This window comes from Lynx canadensis, chromosome C1 (assembly GCF_007474595.2).
Source record: "Lynx canadensis isolate LIC74 chromosome C1, mLynCan4.pri.v2, whole genome shotgun sequence".
In the NCBI taxonomy this organism is placed as follows: domain Eukaryota; kingdom Metazoa; phylum Chordata; class Mammalia; order Carnivora; family Felidae; genus Lynx; species Lynx canadensis.
Genome location: NC_044310.1, coordinates 77,854,870 through 77,876,568, shown reverse-complemented (window position 1 = coordinate 77,876,568; position 21,699 = coordinate 77,854,870). Strand labels below are relative to the sequence as shown.

Genomic DNA, 21,699 nt, shown 5'->3' with positions numbered 1-21,699 from the left:
ATTAGAAATTAATTGTAATATTTTTGAGCATAGTCTTTTTTTTTTAATTTTTTTTTAAAGTTTATTTATTTTGAGAGAGACAGGGACAGCACAAGTGGGAGAGGGGTAGAGAAAGAGGAACACTGAGAATTCCAGGCAGGCTCTGCACTGTCAGCACGGAGACTGGTGTAGGGCTTGAATTCAGGAAACTGTGAGATCATGACCTGAGCCAAAACCAAGAGTCAGATGCTTAACTGACTGAGCCACCCAGGCTCCCCCCCCCAAAAAAAATTGTTTTAAGACTATTAAGACTCACTATTTTGAGGGAGGGAGAGCTCCTGGTGGCTCAGTCAGTTAAGTGTCTGACTTCAGCTCAGGTCATGATCTCGTGGTTCATGGGTTTGAGCCCTGCGTCGGGCTCTGCGCTGACAGCTCATAGCCTAGAGCCTCCTTCAGATTTGGTGTCTCCCTCTTTGTCTGCCCCTCCTTTGCTCGTGTTGTCTCTCTCTCAAAAATACATAAACATTAATTTTTTTTTAATTCGCCCACCCATTTTGAGAGAGAGAGAGCACACACGTGCATGTGGGGGGAAGGGGCAGAGAGAGAGAGAATCCCAAGCAGGCTCCTCACTGTCAGTGCAAAGCTGATCTCAGGGCCCAAACTTGCAATGAGATCATGACCTGAGCCGAAAGCAAGAAGAATCAGGCGATTAACTCACTGAGCCACCCAGGTACCCTTTAATAGTCTTAATAGCTTGAAAATCACCTTTGTAATGTGTGGTCTGCTAAATCCAAGGGTTCAGACATTGATAAGACAAGTGTTTCTTGTTTTGTTCTGTTTTGTTTTATCGAGAGAGAAAAGTTGGGGAAGGGACAGAGGGGGAGAAAGAATCTTAAGCAGCCTCCATGCCCAGCTGGGAGATGCTATGGGGTTTGATCTTAAAACAGTGAGATAGATTATGACCTGAGCTGAAATTAAGAGTCACATGCTTAACTGACTGAGCCACCCAGGTGCCCCAGTAAGACAGGGTTTCAAACTGACTGCAACTTAATTTTCTTGCCAGGTGATGCAATTAGGATTGATCAAAATTGACTATTAATCTGCTTCGTGTAAATGTTTAAAAAAAAAGTATATGAATACTTTGTTCTATAGTACAGGGCTTCTCAACATTTATACTATAGATATTTTGTAGCACCCTCCCCCTCTCCCCTCCCCCCCCCATTCCATAATGACAATCAAAAATGTCTCCAGATATTGCCAAATGTCCCTGGTAGATATGAAACAAAATAGCCCCCATTGAAAACCAGTGGTATAGTGGGAAACACATGGGCTTTGGACCTGGACAGACATATGCATATCTTGGTTTGCCACAATTTAGATGTTAGATATTGGGCATGGCAGTAATCTCTAAACTTTGGCATTCTTATCTGTCATTTGGGGATAACAATCTTATTCTGTAGGTAGTTAGTATTAAATTAAAAAAGGTGTAGTTTATGGATAGTATTTATTTTCCTTCCTCATAACCATTCACTATTTATATAGGAACTAGATACCTTGCAGCTGAGATGATGTTTATAAAACATTTTATCAAAATTATTTTTTTTCAGTTCAGATATGTAACATCTTACTCAAAACTGAAATTTCCTTGATAATTATTCCCAGAGAATCACTTACAGGGTAGAGGTAGACCAATGGAAAGGGAAAGAAGTACATAGTTGGAAAAGTAGAAGTCTCACAGGAACCAGTTAAGTTTTAAAAAGCGAGTATAGGGGCGCCTGGGTGGCGCAGTCGGTTGAGCGTCCGACTTCAGCCAGGTCACGATCTCGCGCTCCGTGAGTTCGAGCCCCGCGTCGGGCTCTGGGCTGATGGCTCAGAGCCTGGAGCCTGTTTCCGGTTCTGTGTCTCCCTCTCTCTCTGCCCCTCCCCCGTTCATGCTCTGTCTCTCTCTGTCCCAAAAATAAATAAACGTTGAAAAAAAAATTAAAAAAAAAAAAAAAAAGCGAGTATAGTCATGGTAAGTAATGGTGGAATAAGTATTTAGTAACTTGGGAAAAAATAGGTTTATAATATGTTTCTGATTAAAGACCTGAATATTAAGTTTAGCCACAACAAAAAAATGGAAGAAAACAGAATATCAAATCTTTGGAGGGAGGATAATTTGTTACACCAAAAGGTAATAGATATCACTCGCCTGTATTTATGGAACACCTATTTTGTAACAGGCCCTTGTCTAGATGCTAGGAATAGATAGCAGTAAACAAAAATCAGTGCCCATATAGATGTTAAATTCTAATGAAGACAGGTATCTACACTATAAATTATATAGTGTGTTAGAAACAGATAAATACTATAGAAAAAAGTAAAGCATGACTGGGGAATGGACCATGCTAGGTGAAATTACAGAGATTTGAAGGAAGGAGGGGTATAAAATATGGGGCTGTGAGAAGAGTGTGCCAGCCAGAAGTACCTAGTATGAAAAGAATATTCTGAGAGATCAGCTGAAATCTTTCCTATTCAGTAGAAAGGATGATTGTTTTGCTGTTTGTTTAAAATCAATTTAAGTCTTCATTTTATGCCACGTTTTTAGCATAAATCTTATTGAATAAAAAGAAAGGGGGAATGTATATTTAATTTTAAATGAATGTTTATGAATCTCTAAAGGAGGAAACCCATTTTAGACCTAAAAGACCAAGGCAAAAAGTGTATTTTGCTATATAAAAAATAAGGACAGTCAAAAAACCAAATAATTATTTTTCGTAAATATAAGAAGGGAATATTAACATGTAGGAAGCTCATGCAGACTGATAAAGACAAACACTGAAATGTCCAATTGATAAATGAGCAAAAAGGTAAAAAATATTTCCTCTTTTGTAAGCTATTTGTTCACGTACCCTAACATATTCTGTTGCTAGTTCTCTAGGACATGTTAAGTCTTAGGTACCTTTACACATTGCTGTTTCAGAGCCTTGAATGTGTTTCCCAGCTACCTATGCCTGACAGACTTACCTAATAAGCCTTAACTTAGCCATTGCCTCTTCTGGGAAGAGGCCTTCCCTAGACGGAAAGGACTCTTCTCTTGCTATACCTTATCCTCTACCTTTATCTTAGGAGAGTGGGGTCATGGAGGAGGTATTGTACTTGTCTTCCTCCCAAATGTGTGGGTTTGTTTTATTTTTGAGTGAACCTAGAATGTAATTCTGTGATGGTAGAGATCTTATCTAATACGTTCTTGTTTTATTTCTAGCACCAGAATATTTTAGGGACTTGACATATAGTAGTATATTCTTGATAAAATACTGATGAGTTGAAGTAAAATCAAGCCAGAGAAGTGGAGTACATTGTTGATAGTTCTGAAAATAGTAGTTGTGATAGTGAATGTGAATCACTAATTAAAAAGGTAAACTTTTATTTATGTGATAAGCACTCTGGAATATCTTGAAAAGAAAAAGCAACTTGCTTTGAAAGCAAGTTGCTTTGAAAAGAAGCAACTTGTGGGGCGCCTGGGTGGCTCAGTCGGTTAAGCGTCTGACTTTGGCTCAGGTCATGATCTCACGGTTCGTGAGTTCGAGCCCCATGTCAGGCTCTGTGCTGACAGCTCAGAGCCTGGAGCCTGCTTCAGATTCTGTGTCTCGCTCTCTCTCTGCCCCTCCCCTGCTCACACTCTGTCTCTCTCTCTCACAAATGAACATTAAAAAATTTAAAAAAGAAAGAAAGAAAATAGAAGCAACTTTTACGTAGGAGAAAAATTAACCGAGGTGGCATCCCCTTCTTTTACATAAGTTACATAATTACAACATGTTTGCATATTTTCCAAGGAACTTTATTTAAAAGGTTCATGAGCATTGGGTGGATTTCTTTATGAATTAGGAGAGCAAAATTCTCCATGAAAATTAAGTATTTGCTTATATTAAATAAATTAACTCTCTTGTTAGAAATAGAAGACCTATTTCAATCATGAACTTGCCTGATTTAAAGTAAATGCCCATTCACATTTCCTCAGTGAAAGTATTAAAAAAAACTATTTTAAAATGTTGTATTTGCTAGCAGCGAACCCTAAGAAGTCCCTGGTGAAATGCTGCAGACTTCATTTGTCTCATCTTAGCTCTTCAGAGGGAATTCTCAGCTCCTTCAAGATCAGAAAGCTCAGTGTAAGAGTCCTATAGATGGCAGTATTTGCTTTACTCTGAAAATGTTTTGACAGGTCATCATCAATAATATGGGCTGGAATCTTGTTGGTCCTGTTGTTCGATGTCTTTTGTGGAATAAGGAAGATGAGAAAAGAAAACATTATTTTCTGATGCTTGATTTATTGGTAAAGGTAAGTTAACAAAATTAGGTTCTCTTTGTCACAATAGCCAGCAGTATTTTGTAATTCCCTTTAATGTTTAATGCTTATTTGGGGTGACAAAGCTTTTAGTTAATGAAAATATAGGAGGGGACTCTTTGGAGAAAAGGCCCAATCTTATTGATTGGATGAGCAAATCCATTTCCGTTTTTCCAAATTTCTGGGTAGAATTATCTAACCTCATCTCAGACCCACTGATTCAGAATCTCGAAGAAGATACCTAAAAATTCTATTTTTAATAAGTAGCTTATTGTATAGATATGGAATTCAAGGTTTAGAGAGGCAATTCAAGGCCACACTGTTCTTTTAGCAACATTGCAACTAGCAAATGCCAATGCTCTTTTCTCTGTGGTATGTTCTCTAAAAGGTTATAAAAAAACCTAGAATGCAAGTGATAACGATGGACATGGTAATAGGATGCAGATTAGTTGTGACCAACAACCTTAGAGACCCTTGGGGAAAGGTTGTTAGAGTTAAAAGTAAAAAATGATGGTAAAGAAAGATAAATTCTAAGGAAAAGGACGTTGTAAGAGTCTACTTAGAGATCACTGCAAATAAAAATATATACAGTACTTGGAAAGAGGAAACCCCATCTAGATAGTAGTTATTAACAATGAGGACTTTAAAAAAAAAAAAGGCAAGTGAGGTGATTATGGCTAGTCAGAAGACAATGCAAAGTTTCATCTGTTCAGGAAGGACAAAAAAGACTGCACTCAGAAATACCCTGGCAGGGTGAGATAGAAAGGCCCCACTTGCTGGAAGCCTGAGAAACTACTATAGTATCCTTCAGAGTAGACGGGCAAAGCTCAAAAGAAACTGAAGTCTGGTAATCAAGTTCTTCCTTCTCCCTGTTTTTCTGACTTCTCCTTTAGCGAGGAATTTAAGTCTCCAAAAGGTAGTTGTCTATTAAGAGACTCATTCTTGCTTCTTTTTAGTTTTATAGTGATTTGACAGTCAGATTCTATGTTTTGCTCGTGTATTTTTTTAAGTTATATGAGGTGTTGTACTGTTAAGCAAAAATAATGGTATTTTCTCAGTATATGCTGCCTTTTAAAACTAGTAATCATGTGGCTTTAAATACAACTTGTATTAAACAGGTTCAATTGTGAATATTTTTATAGTTATGTAATCCAAAGGAATTATTGTTGGGTTTGCTTGAACTGATTGAAGAGCCCTCTGGAAAACAGATATCTCAGATAATTCTTCTTTTACTTCAGCCATTACAAACAGGTAATGAGTATTTTGATATCTAAGAGTTTCTTGTTTTATCTGTGTTAAGTTCTTGATACTACTCTAAAATGTCAGTACTATATCAAAGTAAAATTTATGACTAATTATTGAGTACTCTGCTTAAACTAGCAATAGCCGTGCCCGTTTGAATCCTGCTGCCTATAGAAAGATGACAATACCGGCACAGACGGTACCCAGAATAGATTTTGTTGAATGTCATGCTATTTTCAGGGACTGTGTTGTAATCTGTAGCTTTTTGCCTAATCTTCCTATCTGCAACTTATATCTAGAAATTTCCCTGTAAACATATTTAAAGGATTGCCTCTATGATGTCTGCAGTACTCATTCTGTTAGCATTGTGATAGGTCGTGTATCTTGGTTAAAAACCGTATCACGCGGGGCATTGCTCATCCTCTGTCTTGGGAAGGTGAGGCTGGGAATAGCAAAGGTGCTGCTGAATGAAACAAGTGAAGAAAAGTCTTCATGGTTGAGTGCAGTAACATTATTGTTAAGCAATGGACCTTAGCATCCAGAGCAGACAGTATCCATGAGCTGAGACCACTTCTTCATTTTATGACTTACATATAGCTCAGAATCTGATAGAAGGACCCAGAGTCAGAAGTTAGAGTAAATCCATTTTAAATGAGAATAAAGCAGCTGTGTACCACTTGAAATACTCAAAATGTCCTGGAAAGAAAAATCTAATAATACTACCTCTCATTTTTACAGTGCTTTATATTTTATAAATATATTTCTTTGTATTTCTTTCTCTTATTTGATACTTAGAATGACCAAAAAATGTGGAACAAAGTGTTTCTGCCTTAACCATGTAAACTCTTAGAAACATACTTAAACATGGCATCTATTGTAAGGTGCCATGATGGTAAGATGCTCCAATATTTCATACACCACTAAGAAGGAAAAAAAAAAACTACCAATTAAGCTATGTTATCCTGATTTCAGAGTTGTTACAATATATTTTTTTATTATTTAAATTTATTTAAATTCAAGTTGGTTAACATACAGTGTAGTATTGGTTTCAGGAGAAGAACCCAGTGATCATCGTTACAATATATTTTTTAAAAAAGTGTGTTATAATTCTGTGTTTACTGGACTTGTCCCATGTTTAGCATACTTAATGGAGCTACCTCAAGTCACAACTTGGTCTCTGTTTTAGTGATTCAGAAACTTCGTAACAACAAGGCATATTCAGTTGGATTAGCGCTGTCCACTCTTTGGAGTCAGCTATCTCTCCTTCCTGTTCCATATTCAAAAGAACAAATACAAACAGATGACTATGGCCTTTGTCAGTGTTGCAAGGCCTTAATAGAATTCACTAAGCCTTTTGTGGAAGAAGTCATTAATGACAAAGAAAACTCAGTGGAAAGTGAAAATGAAAAGTTAAAGGATGAATTACTGAAATTGTAAGTATATTTTTTGGTAACATTTCACAATGGAATTAAGTAATTGATAGCTCAGTTAATTTATGTTTCTTTGTTTTATTTTTTTGCCTTGGATGTAGATGTCTAGTTTCAGATTTTGAATTTTAGAAGATTATGGGGTTCAGTGGTCCATGCCTCATTAAATGCCATGTTCTACATTTTTAAAAATTAAAAACCCAAATCCATTTGTTTAATTTACTTGATATTCTTCTTTGACTTGGCTTTACTCATCATAGCAAGTGAATAATAAAAGTGGGGGAAACAGGTGTAGCTAAAGAATCTGGTCTTTCTGTGGGGGAATTATGTTTTTGCTCTCCCTTTGAAAGCAACAGAAGCAGCACCAGACAGTTAAACATCCAACTTGACCACAAAAACGGTAAGAGTACCCAATAGCATTCAATCTGGGGGGCACTATAGACTAAACATGCACTGTTCAGTATGGCTATCAAGCACTTGACATATGGCTATTCCAAATTAAGATGTTCTCTAAGTATAAAATGCTCCCTGCATTTTGAAGACTTGTTATAAAAAAAACCCCAAAATACCTCAATAATTTTTATATTAACATATTCACATAGTAGTATTTCAGATACATTGAGTTAATAAGATAAATTATTAAAATTTCCCTTGTTTTTTTTTTTACATTTTATTTATTTTTAATAGAGACAGAGAGACAGAGCACAAGTGGGGGAGGGGCAGAGAGAGAGAGGGAGATACATAACCTGAAGCAGGCTCCGGGGTCTAGCTGTCAGCACAGAGTCCGATGTGGGGCTCGAACTCATAAACCATGAGATCACGACCTGAGCCGAAGTCGGACGCTTCACCAACTGAGCCACCCAGACGCCGCCCCCACCCCCCCTGTTTTTTTTTTAATGTGACTACTGGAAGATTTTAAATCATATATGGAGCTTGTATTGTATTTCTGTTGGACAGTGTTGGACTATTTAATTACATGGACCAATAATTTTATCTTTTAAATTTTGTAGACTAAAACTGTTAGCTTTCTATTTTTGCAGGTTAGGACATTAAAAAAATTTTTTTTTACCATTTATAAAATGCATTATTTCATGAAACTAAAGATATTTAAACTAAAGAAGTAGGAGGGGCTTAATCATAGAATAAAATTTGGTTTTGTAAGTAAAACAAATACAGCTCTATGAAAAAAATTACATTGTCCCAATTTTTCTTTGACCTGATGAAATCTACGTCATGGAGAATAGCACTGATCCTCAAACAAACATTCAGTAATCATTGATACAGTCCAGACATGGAAGTCAGTCTTACCACATTGAGTCTAGCAAGGAGTTCTCATGCTTTCCCCAATACTGGTAAGAAGGATGTTACATCACCAGTTTTATAAGCCATTGAGTTATTGGTGCTTATGTTATTTTTCATGTAAAATTAACTTGGATATGTTTATAAAATTAGGTATTTTATACTTAGGAAATGCTGTGTTCACAGTAACCCATTTCTTACACCTTAGTTGTTTCAAAAGCTTGAAATGCCCTTTGCTGACAGCACAATTCTTTGAGCAATCTAAAGAAGCTGGAAATGATCCTTTAAGATGTTTTGCATCTGAAATAATAGTAAGTACAGCTAATTTAATCTGCCATAAAATCTGCTCTAATTTAAAATGTTGTCCTGCTATATTCTCATGTACTGCACGTGGTCATGTACGTTGATACGTTATTAATTAGGCAATATGTATTTTTTGTAGAACACAGATAAAAAGATGGAAGATAAACATCAATAATATTATTTAGGTAATGAAATTAACACCTTCTAGACTTTGCTTTTATATTTATAAATAAATTTATACATATGTGTAAATAATTTTTTAGAAGAGTCTATCTACATACCCTTTTGGAATGTACTTTATTTCTCTTAGCATATTATGAATAATTTTCCATTGTCTTTCCATTGTCCATAGTATTCCATGGTATGGACCTTGCATAATATGTTTGACCTGGGCCATCTAGCTCAACACTTAGGTTTTCTCCAGTTTTTCATTATTATAGAACAATTCCAGTTTTCTTTTGTTAACTGTTAAGTCTGTGATAAGTATCCTTTTAACGAAATCTTTATATATTTCTTTAGTTGTTTTCTTAAAGTCAATTCCTAGAAGTAGAATTTCTGTGCCAAAGGATATCCTCAGTTTTAAGGGTCATGATAAATATTTTCAAAATACCTCCAGAAATAAGTAAATTTCATTTGAAAAGTAATTTGGCTTAATGTATCCAGTATTTTTAAGTGTGCTGAGATTCTTTATTAGGGAACTAATGTGAAATATGGAAAAATATGTACTTGAGATTGATAGTCATGAATTTCAGGTTAGAGCAGCCACTGTGGTTGTGGGTTTTCTTCAGCTATGTTCAGCTGTATGATGGTAGGTGCAACATAGGAAGAAAGTGGATTTAAATAGGTCAGGTTTTGAGAACTGTGGGAGTTCTACAAAGCAAGAGAGAGGAAATGGCATTGAGCATGTATGCAGGGAAGTGACTGTGACTGACGCACAGTAGAATTTAAGCTGAGTAAGGAGGGAAGTTAGGATATACTAAATGTGAGAGACAGTGAATAGATGATGGGATCACTGGATTGTAGGTCCTGGTGTGACTGACAAGTTGTCAGAGCTAGGTTACTAAAGGGAATGACCTGAAAAGATTGGAGGTTAAAGAACAGGATGCTTGCAGTTACACTGTGGAAAAGTTAGTTATTAATAATGTCTGGGGTATGACCATGGAGTGAGTGTTCTTAGGAGAAGTAGAGGCTGAAGTCATTGGACCAAAGTGAAGTACCTGAGATTCCAGGATATTAGAAGATCTTTGGTTGTACATTTAAGTTACACAGAAGTATGATTAAGAATAATGTCAGAAACCCAATTAATGGTGTGACCTTGGGGTAGATCTAATACAGTCATATGACATAAGTTTCAAAGGGGTTGAAGACAGGGGTTTTAGAGAGGAAGGGGGAGAATGGCCTAGAAATAGCAAGGAGAACAGGTATTTTACTTCCAGGCTTGATATAGTGGATATGGGTGAAAAAATAACAACCTGTGAGAGGTTTTCAGACAAAGTAGTTGTTGTCGGAGGAGTCAGGTTACCTTTAGAGCAAAAGAGGTAAGAGACCATTTCAAGAAGAATGAATTTTGCTGATAACTGTAAGTTCCACAGGTCATACCTGAAGGGTATCTGAAATCTGAGAAGAGGTAGGAGAAGGGTTTTGAAGAGGAGATGTCAGAAATGTAGGGGAACTAGATTTTGAGGAGAGATGATATGAATAGGGTTATGTAGTTAATGGAATTAATGCTGATGGTCAAGATAGTAGGGAAGAGGCTAAGAGTGACATAGAAGGAGAGAAAGGGAGGAGTTTTCCAAGGAGTACATAACTGACCATAACAGGGCCTCTTCACTGTTGGCAATATTAGAGTACAGTATAATCCAGTGGATATTGTATAAAAATTACCATATATGATATATGTACCCTATTTTGAGAAAATAGCTATGAAAGTTGGTGGCTGTTATAGGATTTTAAGCCTGGGAGTGATGTATTTGTTTTGGATTCATCACTTCAGTGGAGGTTGAATTTAACAGAAATAAGATTGAAAATAGGGAGATCCTTAGGTGTGTTTTGGGAATTAGGTGAGAACTATTGGGATCCTGATTATAGAAATGGTAGAGATGAAGGGGAGAGGGCAAAATAAAAAACTTCATAGTAGGTAAAATTGACAAAATTTGGTCATTAATTGGATTTAGAAAAATGGTTAAAACGTTGATTCATAAGTTTTGTGCTTGGGTAACTGGGCAGATGAAAGTGCCAGTAGCTGAGATAGAGAATACAGAACAAAGAACAAGGTGTTTTGTGCTTAAAAAAAATTTTTTTGTTAAGGTAATTTAAAAACATTCAGAAAAGTGGAAAGAACAATATAATGTACCCCTGGTATACCCATTACTCAGCTTTAACACTTTTTGACATTTTGCCAATCTTGTTTTATCTATCCTCCTTTGTTTTCCCTACTATGGTATTTTATAGCCAGTCGTAGATCTATCATTTCTTGCATAAGTCTTTTAACTATGCTTCTTTAACTAGTAAGGACTTATAAAAACACAACCACAATCCATTATGACATCTAGCAAGATTAGCAGTAAATTTCTTAATATATAGCCAGTTCCTAGAGAGCAGGTTTTTAAGGAATAAATTTTGAATAATGATCATACTTTGATGAGATCACCTAAAGAGGTAGGTCATTGTGAGAAAAGAAAAGGGTTTAGGACTGAACCCTACAGAGTACCAACACTTAAGATAAGTCCACCAAAGAGACCAAGGAAGAAGGGTCACAGAGGTTGTACAAGTATCACAGAAACTGGGGTAGTAGAGTTTCAGGAAGAAAGAAGTGATTGGTAGTGTTAAATGTAGCAGAGAGAGCCTGTAAAGTAACAGCTGAAGGGCATCCATTGGATTTAGGAAGATGGCATTGATAATTTTAGCAAGAACAGTTTAAGTGGAGTGTTGGAGACAAAAAACAGTAGAGTGGATAAAGGGGTGCATGAAAAATGAGAAATAGGGGGGAGCTAGTATAAGGTGTTCTTCAAAAGAGGAAGGATAAGAAAGAAGAAGCAGTAGCCAGAAGACATGAACTTGGGGTAGGAAGGTAATAGGGGAGATAGGGAGGCTTGAGCATGTGTATTTATAGACTCGAAGGGATAGGAACCATTAGAGGGGGGAAAAGAGATGTATAATGGGATAACTGAAATAATGTGGCTCGAGAGCACACAGCTGGCCACAGGAGCAAGGACACCTGGAGGAGGTAAGAATGGGTATGTATGCAGCGAAATTTATAGCAGGAATGGAATATTACAATTGAAAGGAATCAAACCCACTGGCCTCAGATTTCTAGGTGAAGGAGATCTCTTAAGAATGAGGAGGTAGAAATGGGGGCTTCAAGGAACTGGTAAAGGTTTGGGATACTGAAGGGAAAAGAAAAGAGATGGTAGAAGACTATGAAAGCATTAGTCACTAGTCTGAGCACTCAGCTGTGATTGAAGACCACAACTATAGTGGTAACAGTCTGTATTTGTGTATGATTTTTTTCTTCAACAGTAGTCAATTGGGTGTGGAAGTAGAGAAGGTGGATGGTAGTTTTTTTTCCAAAGCTGGCATTTTATTGGGTAGATGGAGCTAAAGGAAATACAGGGTGTAAGTAGTTCAAATGACCAGAAATGTCTTGGTTGGACAGGGAAAGAAGGGAAGTTAGGAGGGGACAGATAGGTAGGTTAGATGAAGGGATCACAGAACTAGAAAGGTCAGAGGTACAAAAGCAGGTTGGTAGGAGAGACAGGATAAGAAGTTATGGTCAGAAAGTGAAATGCTGGAGTTAGTATCTAATATGGAATAGCTCCAAATGCTGACAGAAGTTCAGGATGGGATTACGTGCTGAAATGAATTAGAAGTTAGGGTCACTGGAATTTAGAAATCAAGAACCATGAGGCTGGACTGTTAGAGGAGTTACCTATGTGAACACTGAACTTTCCCACATCGTAGCAGTTGGATAGAGAAGATTGTGAGCAGGTACCAAAGTCTTCAGTGAATGTGGGGAAATGACCAGGAAGTCAGCATATGGCAGAGATAAGAACAATAAAAGATCAATATCTACCTCAAAGGAAAATGTGCTTTTGCTTGAGAGTACAGGAAGAACCAAGGTAATACCCAGCCTCTACCTATACCACCCTTCCCCACTCTTGCCTCCCTGGCTGTGCTATGTAAGAGGTGTGAGAGGATGAGCAGCCTCCACCAGAAATCAGTCAGGTTTAATTAGAGCAATAAGATAGAGCAAGTATTCTATGAAAAGGTTGAGGGTATAGGGAAGAAAGTTTAAGATCTTATAGAAGTGAGGAAGCACAAAGCAATCAAGCAGAGGTAAAATCAGGGTAGGAGATAAAGTGAGGAGGTGCCTTCATTTCTATGCTGGAGAAGTCCAGATAAGTGGGAACACTTGAGATTGATAGCTTGAGCTGTCCCACCATTGGCAGAAGTTTTGCCTTTTTTTTTTTTTTTAAGTTTATTTATTTTGGGGGAGAGAGAGCAGGAGCTGGGGAGGTGCAGAGAGAGAAAGAGGGAGAGAGAATCCCAAGCAGGCTCTGTGCTGTCAGCATGGTACCTGATGCAGGTCTCAAACCCAGGAACCATGAGATCATGACCTGAGCTGAAATTAAGAGACACTTAACTGACTGAGCCACCCAGGTGCCCTGGCAGAAGTTTTTTGATAGAGAACTGTTTGAATGCCCCAAGGGTTTCAGCATAGAAACATGCTTTAAAAAAAGGGCCAAGTCTGCCATGAGAAATTGTAGAGTGGCAGGTACATCCTGGGTCTGAGCAAGACTGCTGGTGTGTGGGTAGATTGTGAAGGCCCTAATTTGGACACAGGTGGACCCCAGATAATCCCAAAGTAGCACTGTAGAATCTGGTTATGTATAATGGGTTTTTAAAAGGCTAACCTTACTCTGGGAAAAAATACATCTAATATTGGCTGAATGAAGAAATGGAGCTTCATGGTTAAGAGGACATTTGGAATCCAAGTACAGTAAACTTTTTCTTACAGCTATAACAAGACTGCATGGCTTTGAAAATCAGTATAGCAGTATATATATTTAGCATCTGGTAGCTGAATAGCAGTCTCTTGTGACTGTGGATGATTTCCCTTGGTTCTTTTTTGTGTTCTGAAATGACTAATGGAGCCATCTGGGATCAGCAGATTTTACTTCCTTGAAGGCTGGAAAAGTCTTATTTGACTTTATTATTCCCTACAATGTCAGGCCCAGTGCCTGATACTCAAGTATTTATTAAATAAATGAGTGAATATGTGGAAAGTCAGTATTCTGATTTAGCTGTTCTTGACATTCCCTTTTGACTTATATAGTATGTTATGACTAACTTTTTTATACTTTTTGAAAGGGAGAGCGTGCGAGCTTATGCAGGGGAGGGGCAGAGGGATAAGGAGGGAGAGAGAATCCCAAGCAGGCTCCATGCCCAGCGTGGAGCCCAGTGCGGAGCCCAGCACAGGGCTTGACCTCACGAACCAAGAGATCATGACCTGAGCTGAAATTGAGAGTCGGATGCTTAACTGACTGAGCCACTCAGGCTCTCCTCATATTTTTTTTGTAGATGTTCTCAATAGATATTTGACACAGGAATTATATCATTTTCTAGGTAAAGAAACTGAGGCTTTAGAGAAGTTACATAACTTGTCCAGTATCTGATAGCTAATAGGTGGTAATTCCATTGGATTCTGAAGGTCAGATGCTTTCTAGTATACTGTAGTTAGGAATAATATAAGAGGCATAGGAGTGGCTTTATGTTTCCTGAGTGTCTTTTTTTTCTCTACTCTTACCTCCTTAAAAAAAAAAGGTAAAACTGTAGTCCTGTCCACTCATGGTCCTCTTTCTCTTATGACACAAGAACCCTTGTGATATGAGATATCACCAGTTTCCAAAGCCTCAAAGTGGTCACTGGAGCACTGTTCCTAGAGTAATCTTCTTCTAAGTAGTTAGTTTACTATCATTTCATGGTATTTGTATGTCTCACATTTCTTAGATTGCTTTCAAATACCTCAGGCACTTTAAAAAAAAATTGTGATAAAATATACATAACATAAAATTTACTATTTAAAAAATCATTTTTAAGAGTGCATTTCAGTGGCATTAAATACATTCACGTTGTCATGCAACCATTACCACCATCTGTCTCCAGAACTTTCTCATCTTCCCACTCATTTCCCTTAGGTTGTTGGCAAATTTATCTCCTTGAAGCTATAGATTGAGGTCCCCATTTTCCTGTTGGCTACTTGGTCAGGAACCACTTTCAGTTCCTAGAGGTTGTTCCTACAGACAGCCCTCTCCATAGACCCTCTCATAACATGGAAGCTTAGTTCTTTAATGCCTCCAGCGGTGAGTTTCTGACTCTCAAGGAGGGACTGGACCCTTTTTTATTTTTTTATTTTTTTTAATAAAGTTTATTTATTTTGAGAGAGACAAGAGACAGTGCAAGTTGGGGGGGTGGGCACAGAGAGAGAGGAGAAAGAGAATCCCCAAGCAGTCTCCTCATTGCCAGTGCAGAGCCTGATGTGGGGCTCGAACCCATGAAGCTGGGAGACCATGACCTGAGCTGAAACCAAGAGTCAGACACTTAACCAACTGAGCCACCCAGGTGCCCCAGACTGGACTGGACCCTTTTTTAAAGACTTCTACCTGATTAATTCAGGCCCACCAGAGATAGTCACCTTTCTAATAACCCCGAATCAACTGATTTGGAACCTTAGATACATCTGCAAAAAATCCTTTCACTTCTTGTCATAACAAAATCTAATCATGGGGTGGTATCTTGCCATATTCTGTTAGGTTGAAGCAAGTCCAACAGGTCTCACTCACACTCAAGACGTGAGGATTATACAGGATGTGAATATGGCACGGGAGGGTGAGAAGAGCATACTAGAGTCTGTCTGCTGTAGCTTACTTTTTTTATCCATTTCAACAGGGTTTCTTATCAGCAATTGGACATCCTTTCCCCAAAATGATTTTTAATCATGGAAGGAAAAAGAAGACATGGGATTATCTTGAATTTGAGGAAGAAGAAGACAAACAGTTAGCAGACTCTATGGCTTCTCTGGCCTATCTAGTATTTGTACAGGGCATCAGTATCGATCAGCTTCCAATGGTCTTAAGGTAGGAGTTAGTGTTTGATTTATTCGTGTAATTGTAAAAGGAGTATCGAACTCATATATCTAATTTCCAGCATACTTATTATTATACTAATACTTTAAATGAAGTATAAACAAAAGCTATTTTTTTAAATATTTGAGAAAGTGTGAGTGGCGGAGGCACAGAGATGGATGGGGGGAGAGTGAAAATCCCAAGCAGGCTCCACACTGTCAGCACAGAGCCTGATGTGGGGCTTGATTCCATGAACAGTAAGATCATGCATGACCTGAGCTGAAATCAGGAGTCAGACACTTAGCCAACTGAGCCACCAAGGTGCCCCTAAACAAAAACTATTTCTATTATCATATAGTCTGTAATCTGTTTAAGCCAATAGTACTCCAATAGTGAAAGGTGGTGGCGGGGGGTGAGAATTGAAATAGACATAATGGTGGGGACAAGAGTCAAAGTGTGAAACTGGGAGCGCCTGGCTGGCTCAATTGGAAGAGCATCTGACTCTTGATCTTGGGGTTGTGAGTTCAAGAGCTCCATGTTGGGTGTACAGATTACTTAAATAAAAATTTTTTTAAGAGTGTGAAACTGGGCTTGGTTTTGAAGCTTTGGGGATCACCCTGTACTATAAGAGAGGGAACTGCTCATTTACCCATGGTGGAGGGGTGGGTATCTAAAATGCCATCATCTTTTAACTGGATTACTCTTGTAGTCCTGAGTGGTTATTTATATATCCAACCTCAATCCCTTTTAATCCAACTCATTTTCAACACAGAAAGTGAAGCTTTAAGAGTAGTCCCTTAATGCAAACCCTTCACTGGCTTTTTATTGTTCTAAAGTCTAAAAGTCTTTACATAAGACAAGCTTATACATTATCTGATCTCTGCTTGATTGCCCTGATTCACCTTCTACCACTTTTTCTCTTGTTTACTATGCTCCAATAACATAGACCTTTTTTTGTTTTTTTATTCAAATGTGTCACAAATCTTTCTGCTATAGGGCCTTTGTATATGCTTAGAACAAACATCTTTAACCTTAAATGTCGCTTTATGAGGAAAGCCTTCGCTAATCACCCAATTTCAGTTACATCTTCCTGTTGTAATTATCTTGACCTTGCCCTTCTTTTCCCATAAAGTTTATCAAAATTATTTTTAAGATACATAATTTTATAACATAACACCTCTTGGACTTTAATATCCATAATAATGGTTATGTATTTGTCTTGCAGATGATAGTTGTATTTCTTTGTGTACATTTATATATTTACTTATGAATGTACCTGGGGATATATTTCTGTGTAAATACTGCAATAATGGCTACCACTTGCATGTTCATCATGTATTAAACATGCCAATAGCTTTATATGCATTATCTAATCTTTATAATACTATGAAATAGAGTATTCTCATTTTACAAATGAAAATAACAGGCTTGGACAAGTTAAGATACCACTTAATATCATACAACTAATTAGTGGAATAGGTGGATTCAAACAGTTTTGTCTTCCCCCAGAGCCTATACTTACTTGAGAGAGAGAGAGAGAGAGAAAGAAAGCCGCAGGAGAGGGGCAGAGGGAGAGGGAGAGAGAATCTTAAGCAGGCTCCATCCCCATCACAGAGCTGATGTGGAGCTTGATCTCACCACTATGCAATCATGACTGACTTGAGCCAAAATCAAGAGTCAGATGCCTAACCGACTGAGCCACCCAGGCCTCCCTAGAGCCTATACTCTTAATCACACTACCATCAAAATGACTTAGGTATCTATATTAGTTTGTGAAGGCTGTCATAATAAAACACCACAAACTGGATAGCTTTAAAATAACAGAAATGTATTTTGTCATAGTTCTGTAGGATGGAAATCCAAGTCAAGGTATGGGCAGTATTGGTCCCTTCAGAGGGCTGTGAGGGAGAATCTGTTCCATGCCTCTCCACTTGGTGACGGTGGTTTGCTGGCAATCCTTGATGTTCCTTGGTTTGTAGATGTGTCACTCCAATCTGGCTTTATGTTCATATAGCATTCTCTCTGTGTATGTCTCTGTCCACATTTCCCTTTATTATAAGAACACCTATTGTACTGGATTCGGGCTCACAGGAATGACCTCACAGGTGGGGGGGGGGGTTCCTGTTGTCCCCCTTGCCCATCCCAATTAAAAAGAAAAAAGAAGGCCCTGTCTCCAAATAAAGTCATATGCTGAAGTTCTGGAGGTTAGGATTCTAACATTTCTTTTTTGAGGGGGGCACAATTTAACCTTTAACAGTATTGATGTATACAAAATTTCTAAAAATACGTGTGGGTGATATATACATACATATATATGTTGTCTGTTTTAGCCCATCGTACCTATTGCAATTTAATATGGGGCACATTGAAGTCTTTTTGCAAAGGTAAGATCATTTAGATGGCATCTCAGAATTAAATAGTGTTAAAGTAGCTCTTGTTAAAAGTGGGGGAGACTACCTTCTCTTTGCCAGACCCTAATTAATTGGTTATTTTATAAAACAGTGATGTAAATATGAAACAAAAATGAGTCAAAGAGGTTTTACAACAGAAATCTCTTTTAAATATTAAAATACTAGCTTCTAAGGGAGTTTCCAGTCATCTGCTTCTGATGTTTCTCCCCTTATTTCAAAAGTTGGTAAGTTAAAACACCTCTGTCCCACTGCAGCCTTCTCCATCTAAGCGAGGTGGTTAATAAAAGAAATTCATCCATGTTTTTGCTTCATAGACACAATGTGAACTGCATTAAAAGGAGGGAGGTGTCTTGACCCCACCTTTTTATATCTCAGATTATTAACAGTGATTGTATTCAACAACTTCTACTTGAGGCATTAAGAATGTATGTCTTTCTCTTTGAAAAAAATTACAGAATAAAAATATGTGTAATTTTTTCAGACATATTTAAGCATTTTGCAAAACTCCATATGCTTTGTGTTCTTTCCTTGTAACATGTTTAAATTATCTCTTGCGATCAGTCAGGACCTTTCAGTAGTATCCTATAGGAACATTAGTGACAGTTTATCAATCCCATCTCTTCCCAGGTGAAGGAAGATTTGTAACATGGCAAATGTCCAAAGCCTCGGCCTACAAGGCAGGAATTTCCAAGGGTCTCCTGGCACAAGCAGTTTTTAACTCTGTAAATTTACTGTATTATGTATGTCTTAATGGTTTTACATTCTTTTTAGTCTCTATTTTATTCATACAATGAGAATATGTATTGATTTAAATCTTACGTTCTGTATTCTTAAGATTTCCAGACTATTTAGTCATTGAACAAAAACAACACTTTTAACTCCTTGCATGGTTAGAATAAAAACCTGGGCCTTAAATAATATTTTTTGCCACAGAGCTTAAATACTTAATTAACAAAGATTATATACCTTGAAAAAAATATGATCACAAATGGAAAGCATTTAATTATTATTTTTATATAAAAAGAATTGAAAAGATTTTACAGATTAATCAACTGGAATACATAATATCATATTATGTATAATTGATTTCTTAGCACTTACTGTTGAAGATCCGTTGATTTGTTATACTAGGAAGTAAGCCCTGAGTGGGTAGATTTGGGTTGGATTTGGATGTCAATAGCCAAGTCAAAAGACCGATCATACGTGGATTAAGAATTTTGACTAAGTTCTTCAATAGAATTTTTCCTTAATGATATATATTTTGAAAGTCTTTTAATTTCAATTTTTGCTTTATTTTTCCTAAAATGAAGAATCATTTAAAACAGTTTAGAAAGTCATGTTGATAAATTTTAATATTCTCTTCCAGAACAGAAGAGTCTGTTTTCTCCAAAGGAGTGGTAAGATTTGTTTGCACCCATTGTAATTTACACACAGTCATTGCACAAATACAGCTGTTGACTTTGCTATATATGTATCTCCATAGGATCTGTTGGAGAATGGTTTATTGAGAATAGAGGACAACAGTTTACTTCACCAGTACTTAGAAATCAAGAGCTTTCTTACTGTACCTCAGGTCAGTTAAATGTGTATTCTGATCCTGAAATAGCCCCTTTCCTATTCTAAAATTAAGTAAAGGTCTTTTCAGACTCCTCCTACTTCCTTCTCCATATCCTTTGAAAACTCTAGTGCCATGTGTCCAATAAAACTTGCTCTGATGGTGGAAGTGTTCTAGCTATGTATGATACAGTATTAAAGCCAGTAGCCACATTGAACACTTGAAATGTAGCTAGAGTTAAGGAACCGAATTTTAAATTTTATTTAATTTAAATTAATTTAAACCTAAATAGCTATATGTGACCAGTGGCTACCATAGTTGATAGTGTAGCATCTGGTGGAAAGACGTAATTTTCTTCTTAAACACTTTGTTTCTGTAGGGACCTTAAAAATGAAGCTCCTTTACTTTTCTCATAACTCAAGTCCTAAGGACTCCATCAAGGCATGCATTGACTCATTACTAGAAAGACATTTTTTCTCTCCTATGATTTATTTTGCTTAGTACTATCTGTTAGTTATCATAGCCAGGTGGGTCTTTAGATGTTAACGAAGAAACCTGTTTTTCTACTATTTAAATAGGAAAACATGGATATTAGTATATTAACAATGATTGTTTTTAATGAATGGATTATATTTTCCATGTCTGGTTTCATTTTTTGCCACCCTAGACATAATTGTAAATTACACTTCTAAATTTATGCTTTGTAACATCCCCATTCAACATTACTTAAAAAACAGATTGTACTTTGCTTCCTCAGATGTAACAGTGGAACGAAAGGCTCAGAGAAAAATTTACTTAATTTTTAAATCTCCTACCTTCCCTTCTCTGAAATTTTAGTATCCATTGATAATATAGTTGTTTATTGTCAATATAATCTATTATCATCTGAATGGTGGTTTTTGTTTGTTTTGTTTTTATTTCCAGGGCCTAGTCAAAGTAATGACGCTTTGCCCCATTGAGACATTGGTATGTAAATGTTTTGGAAGTAAATAATAATGAGTTAGAGTGAAGATATTTTTTTTTTTTTTTTTTTTTGAGAGGGAGAGAGAGCGAGCTGGGCTGTGTGCTGGAGCAGGGAGAGGGGCAGAGAGGGAGGGAGGGAGGGAGGGGGGAAGAGAGAGAGGGAATATGAATGAATGAGAATCTTAAACAGGATCCAAGCTCAGCACAGAGCTCAATGTGGGGTTCAGTCCCACAACCCTGGGGATCATGACCTGAGCTGAAATCAAGAGTTGGATGCTCAGCTGACTGAGCCACCCAGGTGCCCCTTTACAATGAGAAATTTTCTTGAATAATTTACAGCTGACTCTTGAACTATGCAGGGATTAGTGGTGCCATCCCCCTGCATTAGTCAAAAAGCCAGGTATAACTTTTGACTCCATAATGCCTCCTAGTGACCAGAAGCCTTACTGATAACATAAACAGTTGATTAACATATGGTTTGTATGTTACATTATATACTATATGTGTGCAATAAACTAAGCTAGAGAAAAGAAAATGTTATTTAAAAATTCATAGGAAAAAAAATCATAAGGAAAGTACATTTACAGAACTATATGCCAGAAAAAATCCACTATAAGTGGACCTGCACATTTCAAATTCCTTGTGTTGAAAAGTCAACTGTAATCTTCATTCAGTTTATGTAACAATATTATTTGTTTGATTCTAGAGGAAAAAGAGTTTAGCTATGCTTCAGCTGTATATTAACAAGTTGGATTCACAAGGCAAATATACGTTATTTAGGTATGTATCAAGAATGGTTGTCAAGAATGGTTGTAGTTGATTAAAAACCAAATTAATACCATTTAATTATTCCAGGCTACAGTATTTCAGAATGTTTTACATGTAATCGACTGTACTTGGAAACCGTATTATAATAAATTCTCTTATCCCTATGGGTAGAGAAGGGTTAGTTAAATATTATGGACTCATATGAATAATAGTATTTCAGCTCAACTAATTGAAGTAGTCTAAAATTAAAATAGACTAGAGAGAGATTAGAGATTGATAAGTCTCCTGATGGAACTTTACAGAT

The 21,699-nt window shown here is 37.0% G+C and overlaps 1 protein-coding gene across 3 annotated transcripts in view; it reads left to right on the top strand.

Moving 5' to 3' along the window:
* Positions 1-21,699, top strand: part of GLMN (glomulin, FKBP associated protein) — a 35,679-nt gene that overhangs the window by 3,037 nt on the left and 10,943 nt on the right. For 2 of the 3 annotated variants that reach the window (XM_030328273.2, XM_030328274.1), the window contains exons 4-13: positions 4,181-4,297; positions 5,446-5,554; positions 6,732-6,978; positions 8,480-8,582; positions 15,523-15,710; positions 18,029-18,082; positions 19,476-19,506; positions 19,593-19,682; positions 20,589-20,630; positions 21,334-21,407. In XM_030328273.2, coding sequence (XP_030184133.1) covers positions 4,181-4,297; positions 5,446-5,554; positions 6,732-6,978; positions 8,480-8,582; positions 15,523-15,710; positions 18,029-18,082; positions 19,476-19,506; positions 19,593-19,682; positions 20,589-20,630; positions 21,334-21,407 — 1,055 coding nt within the window. The remainder of the gene's footprint in view (positions 1-4,180; positions 4,298-5,445; positions 5,555-6,731; positions 6,979-8,479; positions 8,583-15,522; positions 15,711-18,028; positions 18,083-19,475; positions 19,507-19,592; positions 19,683-20,588; positions 20,631-21,333; positions 21,408-21,699) is intronic. The other variant, XM_030328275.1, reaches the window with a different exon arrangement.